An 11553-nucleotide genomic window follows, 5' to 3' on the forward strand; every position below is an offset into this window, starting at 1 on the left:
CATTTGTGTTGTCTTGACAGGTTAGAAGTGATTGAAAGTGAAGCATGCACTTCAATTAAATGTGGGACGCACTTATAGCAGTAACTGTTACAGAAAGGTCCATGTAGGTACTCTAGCCTTTATCAAAGATTTTAAATAAGATGTTTTATTGTCACATACACAGGATATGTACAGTGAAATGTGTTGCTTTATAGGGTCTGCCATAGCAGTAGAGCACCCCTGGAGCAAATTAAGGTTAAGTGCCTTGTTCAAGGGCACATCAACCTTGTCGGCTGGGTTACTAGTCCAACACTAACAGCTAGGCTGCCTTCTTCCACCCATTCACAAAATAAGCAAATTAATCAAAGTCGGCAGGACAAGCACGAGATAGTGAGATCCTATTGGCGCGTTCTTGCATATATTTGCGTTTTTCCGTTATGGAACGCCTACTCTGAAATGCGCATCTGAACAACGCACTTTTTTGAAAGTTTGGTAAAAGATAAAGGCTACATAACTTAATCTACTCTGTTCGTAACATATTCTAGTTTTGGGAACAGAAAACTGTATTGAGATCAAATGTTTCATCGATGAGTAAATTAGCACTGCCGGCCCCTGAGCTTTCTGTAGAAACGGCCGGTGAATCATCTGGCTCATTCTATTTTTGTTAATATCTCTGGTTGTAGTTTGTCTGCACTACAAATCCCAGAATTCAGTGTTAGCGGTTGGTATTTAGTAACAACCTTGAATGCTTACTAGTCCATCATCTGAAAGTGTAGCAAAATATATATATACAAAAAGTTGTAAATGTTTAGCTAGTTGACTGAAACTAAACATAAATTACAGTAGCAACGACTCTGCAAAATTGATAGCTCTGTAGGGCGACAAACTATGGAGATTAATCGACCTTCAATCAAGGTAAATATCGTGCTAGCTTGCATAGCGGTTTGATTTTGGCTAGCTTAGTTTGGGACACAACATCGCGAGTCTGTGTAGCAGGATTTATGTTAGGAAAATGTGGCGCATGACATTTGACCGGCAACATTTTAATTTACCGGACCCATATGCATCAGGTTCATAACCTGATTAGGGCGTCCACATCGGCCCACAGTTCTCAGAATGACAGAAATCACATTTGGAATATCATGTTAATTCATTAACAGAACATGCATGTACAGAATGTAACGACGTGCGGTCCTTCTTACCAAATTCTGATGTGCACTTTGAACATGTTGGAATAACTGTCGACATTTACTTTTCCTCAGCCAACAAGGTGAGTAAGTTAATGAACAGCAAAATCACTATCCTATGTGAATCTACTATAGTAGAAAAGTTTAGGCTACCTATTCTATTGGTCAGCTTGACGAGAAAGACAGTCTATTCCAGAGTCTAGACATTTGTGGGAAAATAGATCCCAAATTCATACAACCAGTAGGCCTTGCCCTACGCTACATAAAACAAAAACGTTCAAAAGCAATGAGTCAGATGCAACCGATCAGAACATTTAGCTTAAAGTTGATCAACTATTATTTCTTATGATTATAAGCGCAGTAGGCTACGCGGGAATGTTGGTTCCATAATGCAATTGGCGGGGAAAACACCATTGTTGAGAGGGCACTGCACATTCAAGCGGTTTCATGTGACAGATGAAAATATCCGTTAGAAATGTAGAAAGAGGAGATCTAATAGGCTAATTTGAAGCAGGGTAAGACATGCTTCGTAATATCTATTAAAACGTTCAGGTTTTAAACAGTTAAGTATGTTTTCAAAATACATGATACATGTTCAAAATACATGTTTTGAAAAAAAGAGCCTCCAGCTCGTTGCGAAGTGATGTTTGACGCGTTGATGAAGCCTGCCTGGGATTTATTTTTTTTGAACGGTCATCCAACTCGGGAACTTGGGCCTGAAGATCACTGACGTCATGAAATGACCTCATATTTTTCGGAGTTCCCAGTTGTCTTGAAAGGACAGCAAGATGCTGCAGCAGTAGCTCTTGCACAGTCTGACATATTTTCCACTCAATGGCTCTGTATCCATATGCTGTATGTGTGATAAAAAAGATACATAAGGAATATAGTGTACACAAGCACCATTTTAATTACACAAAATTATGCAAATTAAGCATGATCAGTCAATTGTATGTACACAGAATGGTGAATCCATCAATGAATAGGCTAAAAAGCCAGTAGGCAAATTTTGAAATGGGATTTTTCTTTTCGACAATTGTATGGTGCCAATCTTATTTATTGGCTTTTCAATTTTTTTATCAGAAGAAAGGCTGTTATTACTGGCTAAAGGAAGCCCTCTGTATAGGTACAGACTCCCAATGTGTCCTAAAACCTAGATTTTGGCATGTGAAAGCACATTTTGTTCTGTAGCTAACTAATAATGAATGACACAAATGACATTTCCTAATCTTTTGTGTAGGTGACCCAGATTATATTCATCATAACCATTTTGTTAGTCAGGGTGCAGTTTGGAACCACCATATCAGGTAAGATGATTAAATTGTGTCAAAGAAAGTAGCTAGTTTTAAACGGACAATCTACTCCAAAATAAGTTTGTCAGATGTCCTCAGCCCTCAAAATAAGTATAATGAGGGGATAAGTCCATGTCTTACCAGGCATGGTGTGTGCTAAGAATTTATTTGGACAGTGAGGCTAAAATGTTTAATTTTGCTCTATAGTATACTCCAGCATTTTGGATTCGAGATCACATGTTCCATATGAGGAGACAGTAAATAATGTCACCTTTTTAATTTTTTTCATACGTATGTTTTACCCTTTAGAAATGAAAGCATTTTATGTATTTGGTCCCATAGGGATGTGCTCTGATACAATACAGCAATGATAGGTTTGTTTGAAACAATTTGGTTTGATTAGAGAACGAATTGATGCGATACGTTGCACAACATTTGTTGCATAAACACATTCATTTTCTATAAGTTGGGCCTCTGAGCTGGCTTCTGTGTGTCTGTGTGTAAATTATGTATGTCTATGGTGTATGTACTATGTAGGCACCTGTGCAGAACCATAAGGGAGACTAGGCATCTACCACCCCACTACTACTATCAAATTAGGGTGAGGGGGGCAATGTAGCCTGTTTTTTTTGTCCCCCCCCTTTGGTTCTGAAATCATCATCACCCACTAATTAACTTGTAATTTTTGCAATTTACAGTGAGGGGGAAAAAGTATTTGATCTCCTGCTGATTTTGTACCACTGACAAAGAAATGATGTCTATAATTTTAATGGTAGGTTTATTTGAACAGTGAGAGACAGAATAACAACAACAAAAATCCAGAAAAGCGCATGTCAAAAATGTTATAAATTGATTTGGATTTTAATGAGGGAAATAATTATTTGACCCCCTCTCAATCAGAAAGATTTCTGGCTCCCAGGTGTCTTTTATACAGGTAACGAGCTGAGATTAGGAACACACTCTTAAAACCTGTTGGGACTAGGGGGCAGTATTTGCACGGCCGGATAAAAAACTTACCCGATTTAAACTGGTTACTACTCTTGCCCAGAGACGAGAATATGCATATAATTAGTAGATTTGGATAGAAAACACTCTAAAGTTTCTAAAACTGTTTGAATGGTGTCTGTGAGTATAACAGAACTCATATGGCAGGCCAAAACCTGAGAAGATTCCATACAGGAAGTGCCCTGTCTGACAATTTGTTGTCCTTCTGTTGCATCTCCATCGAAAATACAGCATCTGTGCTGTAACGTGACATTTTCTAAGGCTTCATTGGCTCTCTAAAGCCGCCAGAAAGTGGAATGGGGTGTCTGCTGTCTCAGGGCAAAAAACAGCAGCAGAATTTGTAAGTGGTCAGCCTGGGGACACTGAGATGCGCGTTCACGAGACTACTCCATTTTTTTCTTTCAGTCTTTGAATGAATACAATGTATATGTTGGCACGACTGCCATATTGTATCTCCATCCCAAAGCCCTTGCTTGGAAGTGTACTTCGCCAGACTGCCAAGAACTTTGCCCTCATCCAGGCCAAGGTGGCGAGACACGGTAGTGATGACACCATAGGCCTTGTTGCTCTCTGCACCAGACAGGATGCCTTTGCCAGCATATTTGGGGTCCAACAAGTACGCTGCGGCTTGTATGAGATTCAGGCAAAACGCCACAAAGACTACTGAAAGCTGTAATCGCTGCCAAAGGTGCTTCTACAAAGTATTGACTCGGGTGTGAATACTTATGTAAATGAGATATTTCTGATAGGAGCTTGGCGTGGATGTATCAACGGAGGATCTGGAGCAATGCCATCGGATCAGTGCGAAGCAATTGAACGTTAAATACCCTCACATGGTAATCTTTAAGCTGTGGAACTATCAGACCAAAGTCAACATTCTGGGGGCACGGGGGAAAAAAGATCAAGATCCATGGCCAGTCCATTCGATTCGTCCAGGACCTGTCTGCTAGGTTGCAAAAAAAACGTAAGCAATTCATTCCGATCAGAAAGTCACTGGGGGGAAAAGGGATCAAGTCTCAACTCCAGTTCCCGGCAGTACTGTGAGTGTGGAAGGAAACACAGAGAATGGAGTTCACAAGTGCCAATGAAGCCCTGATCAGGCTGCAGGAAACCTTTCCAGTTGAAAGAGAGCCCATTGCCTTGAGGAGAAGCAGAAGCGGGAAAAAACAGATAAGAAAACTAGGCTACATACAGTGATGCCCAAGACCATCTTATAGTAAGTTGAGACAATATTCCTACCCCCAACACAATCTACACTCTATTGTCCCCAAGTAACTGTTCCCCTCTAGGAAGTAATGATAGAATTAGCCGATGCCAATTAGATACATGGACACTGAAAATACAATATAAAAGAGGTAATATAGTATGTACACTACCAGTCTAAAGTTTTAGAATAATAGGGAAGACATCAAAACTATGAAATGACACATGGAATCATGTAGTAACCAAAAAGTGTTAAACAAATCAAAATATATTTTATATTTGAGATTCTTCAAATAGCACCCATTTGCCTTGATGACTGCCAAGAGTGTTCAAAGCTATCGCTCAACCAGCTTCATGAGGTAGTCACCTGGAATGCATTTCAATTAACAGGTGTGCCTTCTTGAAAGTTCATTTGTGGAATTTCTTTCCTTAATGCGTTTGAGCCAATCAGTTGTGTTGTGACAAGGTAGGGGTTATACAGAAGATAGCCCTGTTTGGTAAAAGACCAAGTCTATATTATGGCAAGAACAGCTCAAATAAGCAAAGAGAAATGACAGTCCATCACTTGTAAATCCATTGTAAAATTAATAAGAGTTCTGGACAGATAGGAAAGGAAGTCAAATTATTGTGTGTACTGTGATTCAATGGTGGTTATTGGTGATAATGGAGAGGGACTATATCCAGGGGATTGGGATGGGGTGATTGGAAGGGCATCAGACACTTCTCTGAGGTGTGCTTGAGTCCTCCACCCATCCCATTTCAGTCTCTTGGAAGGCCCACTCACCCCAAGTTTGAATTTTTTATTTGCGATACCTGTTTTTGCTTTGTCATTATGGGGTATTGTGTGTAGATTGATGAGGGAAAAAAACTATTTTATCCATTTTAGAATAAGGCTGTAACTTACAAAATGTGAAGTGGTCTGAATACTTTCCGCATCCACTGTAAAGATAACTTTATTCCGTTACTTAACAATATGAAAGCAGATTTAATTAAATAGAATAATCTTCCCATAAATCTTACAGGTAGAATTAACCTCTTCAGATTGGCATGGCTCCCAACGTTTTTGTATTTATTTTCAGTAATACCGATTTGCTCTTAACTAAGACAAAATAATTCATAATTTACTTTTTTTCTGCACAACATACAGTACCAGTCAAAAGTTTGGACACACCTACTCATTCCAGGGTTTTTCATTATTTTTACTATTTTCTACATTGTAGAATAATAGTGAAGACATAAACTATGAAATAACACACACGGAATCATGTAGTAACCAAAAAAGTGTTAAACAAATCAAAATATATTTTATATTTGAGATTCTTCAAAGTAGCCAAATGTCCTTTGCTCACTCTGACAGCTTTGCACACAATTAATGCCTTCTGGGAATGTTATAAAGCCCAAATGTTATGGGTGGAGTTGGAAAGATGGCTGTCAGAAGTATTACAATGTAAATTTACTTTTAATTTGTCTGTCTATATATTTCAAGACATGGCATATGAGGGTGCAGTGAGATACCCAATGGGTTGGACAATACATTTCTTATCAATCATTTGCAGCTGATTTGCCTAGTTAAATAAAGGTTCAATAAAAAAACGTATCCTTAAAAACTGGAAATCAACCAATCCTCCGTTGTTCACGCAATGGAAAGGTCAAATGCTTTACTATCTAAAAATGTAAAGTGAGTGGGCGACGGAGAGAAACAACATCGTGCAGTTTGACGCCATGTGGCAGAAAGGGATACGAGCGCTGGAGATAGGGGTGAGGGTTAGTGGGTATGGGCAGTGATGTAGTTGATGTTTGTATGATGATGTCATTTGTATGTTTTGTATTGTTGATAAAATATCAAAATCATGTAAAAAAATAAATAAATGACAAAGTAGGCTATAGAGCATTCTCTCACTGCTCTAGAATGTATCTCTTCCATGTTTGGCCTTGGGAGGTGGTACCATTTGGAGGTATTTCTGTGGGTTGGACTCAAAATCAACTTCATACCCTCGTCATGATTACGGAATGTTATTCACTCTCCGTAGGGTCGGCAGAAAGAAAGAGGATGTTTCCTTTTTTTCAGAGGTTCAGTATTTTCAACCTAACTTCTGTTTCCCCTGAAAAATGGATGTGGGGACTACGCTCAGGCGTCTTTACGCCTGCTACATTAGGTTACGGATTATTGTGGATAATCATGAATGAATTATGAATAATGATGAGTGAGAAAGAGGCATAAATATCTTACCCCCCTCACACAAAAATGCTACCCTCCCCTATTTTTGCTAATGGTGAGGGGTTAGCATGTCTTGGATAATCTTTCTGCACACAGAATCTGCCCATAGGACTTTATCATTCATCATTGTTCATGATTCATTAATGGTTATCCGTAATCAAGATAGCATCCACATTAATTTAGAATTATTCAGAAACATATTGTTTTCTTATTTACAATAAAAGGCACAATAAATTGTTTACCATTCATTTCTATTGGGCACAACATAATCTGAAAGACAACCAAAACAAACTGCAAATGCATCCAACGAGTTTGTAGTCCACAAACTTGATGTAGTCATTTCTAAACGGTAAAAGATTTGTATGAAAATAACCTCAAATAAAAGGTGACATTCTGTATTGTCACCTCATATTGTTTTAAAACAACTTAAATCCAAAATGCTGGAGTATAGAGACAAATGAAACGTTTTCGCTTCACTGTCCAAATAAATATGTAGTGGCGTGTACATATGCATCAATCCCAAATGAATGGAAAAGATAGGCACCATTTAATTCCACCCATTTTGATGATGCATAGGGCTGTTATTTGCTTTGGATGTGAACGGATTACTGTTTTACTAGCTGGCAGACTTCTTTTGATTTATATTCTTTACATGACGTTGATGTACTAAGACCCAGATGACCGAGATGAACCAAATGACACAGATGAACCAAATGACACAGATGAACCAGATGACCCAGAGCAACAGAAACTATTTCAGTGTGTGTCAGGAAATATGGATAGCAAAAGGGTTCGACTGTACCTCGGCCTGGACAATCTGGTATGTTGCTCCAGTAGCTCTCATCAAACATCTGGCGCCCCCTTGTGTTGCCTGGTACAAATGCTGGGTCCCAGAATAATGATGAATCATTTTAGGGCCAGTTTCCGTGACCCAGATAAAGCCTCATTCTAGATTAAAAACCATGTTCAATGGAAAACATACAAAGTAACTTTTCAAGAGGAAAAACGAACCATTGTAATTTGTCCGTCCTTGTGATTGCCGTTCTATCTCATTCATTCCAGGTGGTGGATTGCATGCTACGGAAGAAACCAGGTGGCTCAGCTAGACAGTATCAGAACCAACTGAAGCTCTACACATCATCTGGTCTCCTGCCCACCATGGCCATCTATAACAGCACTAACTCAGCCACCTTCCCCTTTAAATTAATTTTGGTGAGATGGGCTAAGATTAGGATTAAAGGGTACATACAACAAAATCAATGGTCTCAGTAATTACTTGAATTCAATGACTTTCTACTTCTATCTGTTTCTCTTATGTGTATTGTGTGCTTTCCCTCTGCTTGTTAGAATGCATCCACCTGGAGAGTGAACGTCCCCAGATACAACATTACTATCAACACAGGTGTCATTATTTCTCATTAATGAGCCGATCTATTAGCATGGGTACCAGTCTTTTTAGCTAACATTCCACTCCGTGCCACTCCTGTCATTCACCTAAGAGACTGACCTTTGGGCAATCTCAACGGTTAATATGCAGCTGGATTTCCAGCTGAGTTGCTCATTGGTTGTTGGAAATAACATATATATATATATATATATATATATGTTATCATATTTTCCATGACAGCATGTGGAGCCTCAAATAGAATTACAATTACAACAAAGTACAAAAAAGTAAACATTTAGCTTTTATACTTTTCTAGAGGAAAGCTAAGACGTTTTGTGATTGTAATTGCAGTATGTATTTAGTTTTAGAATTTAGAAGTGAGCTAGAAACTTTTGACAGACTGCTTTTCATCTGGACAACAAAAACTCTTGCTTAGCAACCAGACACCAAAAGTGAAAGAGTTCCAAAATGTGCTTTAAAAAAACGATTTCCAATATTTGCATAACCTTTGATTTGAGGATAGCTATGACTGGATCAAATCCTCTGATCTTAAAAAAAATAAATATTTCACCTTTATTTAACCAGGTAGGCCAGTTGAGAACAAGTTCTCATTTACAACTGCGACCTGGCCAAGATAAAGCAAATCAGTGCGTCAAAAACAACAACACAAGAGTTACACATAGGTTTAACAAACGTTCAGTCAATAACACAATAGAAAAATCTATGTACAGTGTGTGCAAATGTAGTAAGATTAGAGAGGTAAGGCAATAAATAGGCCATAGAGGCAAAATAATTACAATTTAGCATTAACACTGAAGTGATAGATGTGCAAATAGAGGGAGATATTGTTATTTATTTTGCAAAAGAGCAAAATAAATAACAATATGGGGATGAGGTAGTTGGGTGTGCGATTTACAGATTGGCTGTGTACAGGTACAGTGATCGGTAAGCTGCTCTGACAGCTGATGCTTAGAGAGGGAGATATAAGTCTCCAGCTTCAGTGATTTTTGAAATTCGTTCCAGTCATTGGCAGCAGAGAACTGGAAGGAAAGGCAGCCAAAGCAGGTGTTGGCTTTGGGGGTGACCAGTGAAATATACCTGCTGGAGCGTGTACTACCGGTGGGTGTTGCTATGGTGACCAGTGAGCTGAGATAAGGCAGGACTTTACCTAGCAAAGACTTATAGATGACCTGGAGCCAGTGGGTGTGGCGACGAATATGTAGCGAGGGCCAGACAACGAGAGCATACAGGTCGCAGTGGTGGGTAGTATATGGGGCTTTGGTGACAAAATGGATGGCACTGTGATAGACTACATCCAATTTGCTTAGTAGAGTGTTGGAGGCTATTTTGTAAATGACATCGCCAAAGTCGAGGATCTGTAGGATAGTCAGTTTTACGAGGGTATGTTTGGCAGCATGAGTACGTTTGTTTAGCAGCATTTGGCTTTGTTGTGAAATAGGAAGCCATTTCTAGATTTAATTTTGGATTGGAGATGCTTAATGTGAGTCTGGAAGGAAAGTTTACAGTCTAACCAGACACCTAGGTATTTGTAGTTGTCCACATATTCTAAGTCAGAACCATCCAGAGTAGTGATGCTAGTCGGGCGGGCGGATGCGGGCAGCAATCGGTTGAAGGGCATGCATTTAGTTTTACTAGCATTTAAGAGCAGTTGGAGGCCACGGAAGGAGTGTTGTATGGCATTGAAGCTCGTTTGGAGGTTTGTTAACAGTGTCCAAAGAAGGGCCAGATGTATACAGAATGGTGTCGTTTGCGTAGAGGTGGACCAGAGAATCACCAGCAGCAAGAGCGACATCAGTGATATATACCGATTTGACACACTGAACTTTATCTGAGAAGTAGTTGGTGAACCAGGTGAGGCAGTCATTTGAGAAACTAAGGCTATTGAGTCTGCCGATAAGAATGCGGTGATTGACAGAGTCAAAAGCCTTGGCCAGGTCGATGAAGACGGCTGCACAGTACTGTCTTTTATCGATGGCGGTTATGATATCGTTTAGGTCCTTGAGCATGGCTGAGGTGCACCCATGACCAGCTCGGAAACCAGATTGCATAGTGGAGAAGGTACGGTGGGATTCGAAATTGTCGGTGATCTGTTTGTTAACTTGGCTTTCGAAGACTTTAGGAAGGCAGGGCAGGATCGATATAGGTCTATAACAGTTTGGGTCTAGAGTGTCTCCCCCTTTGAAGAGGGGGATGACCGCGGCAGCTTTCCAATCTTTGGGGATCTCAGACGATACGAAAGAGAGGTTGAACAGGCTAGTAATAGGGGTTGCAACAATTTTGGCAGATCATTTTATCCCAGCTGATTTGTAGGGTTCCAGATTTTGCGGCTCTTTCAGAACGTCAGCTGTCTGGATTTGGGTGTTAGAGAAGCGGGGGGGGGGGGGGCTTCGGCAAGTTGCTGCGGGGGGTGCAGAGCTGTTGGCCGGGGTAGGGCTAGCCAGGTGGAAAGCATGGCCAGCCGTAGAAAAATGCTTTATTATCGATGATCGTAGATTTATCGGTGGTGACAGTGTTTCCTAGCCTCAGTGCAGTGGGCAGCTGGGAGGAGATGCTGTTATTCTCCATGGACTTTACAGTGTCCCAAATGTTTTTGGAATTAGTGCTACAGGATGAACATTTCTGTTTGAAAAAGCTAGCCTTATATTGGTTGTGTATATGTGTATATTGGTTCCTGACTTCCCTGAAAAGTTGCGTTTGACAGTGATGAGGGGTGATCATTTGACCTTGGACCCATTACGGACGCAGGCAATGAGGCAGTGATGGCAGAGATCCTGGTTGAAGACAGCAGAGGTGTATTTAGAGGTCAAATTGGTCAGGATGATATCTATGAGGGTGCCTATGGTTACGGATCTAGGGTTCCTGGTAGGTTCCTTGATAATTTGTGTGAGATTGAGGGCATCTAGTTTAGATTGTAGGACGGCCGGGGTGTTAAGCATATCCCAGTTTAGGTCACCTAACAATACGAACTCTGAAGATAGATGGGGGGCAATCAATTCACATATGGTGTCCAGGGCACAGATGGGGGCTGAAGGTGGTCTATAACAAGCGGCAACAGCGAGAGATTTATTTCTGGAAAGGTGGATTTTTAAAGGTAGAAGCTTGAATTGTTTGGGCATAGACCTGGATAGTATGACAGAACTCTGCAGGCTATCTCTGCAGTAGATTGCAACTCCGCCCCCTTTGGCAGTTCTATCTTGTCGGAAAATGTTGTAGTTGGGGATGGATATTTCTGAATTTTTGTTGGCCTTCCTAAGCCAGGAT

General features: G+C 40.2%; 1 protein-coding gene across 7 annotated transcripts in view; it reads left to right on the plus strand.

The window, feature by feature from the left end:
- Nucleotides 1–718: 718 nt before the first annotated feature.
- The window catches only part of LOC115172303 (cation channel sperm-associated protein subunit beta), a 46530-nt gene continuing 35695 nt past the window's right edge, over nt 719–11553 (plus strand). For 2 of the 7 annotated variants that reach the window (XM_029729637.1, XM_029729638.1), the window contains exons 1-5: nt 719–894; nt 2407–2473; nt 7556–7704; nt 7947–8096; nt 8232–8286. In XM_029729637.1, the coding sequence (XP_029585497.1) occupies nt 868–894; nt 2407–2473; nt 7556–7704; nt 7947–8096; nt 8232–8286 (448 nt within the window). In that variant the 5' untranslated portion in view covers nt 719–867. Of the gene's footprint in view, nt 1250–2406; nt 2474–7555; nt 7705–7946; nt 8097–8231; nt 8287–11553 lie in introns of all 7 variants that reach the window. The other 5 variants (XM_029729639.1, XM_029729640.1, XM_029729641.1 and 2 more) reach the window with 5 other exon arrangements.

This window comes from Salmo trutta, chromosome 33, assembly GCF_901001165.1.
Source record: "Salmo trutta chromosome 33, fSalTru1.1, whole genome shotgun sequence".
In the NCBI taxonomy this organism is placed as follows: domain Eukaryota; kingdom Metazoa; phylum Chordata; class Actinopteri; order Salmoniformes; family Salmonidae; genus Salmo; species Salmo trutta.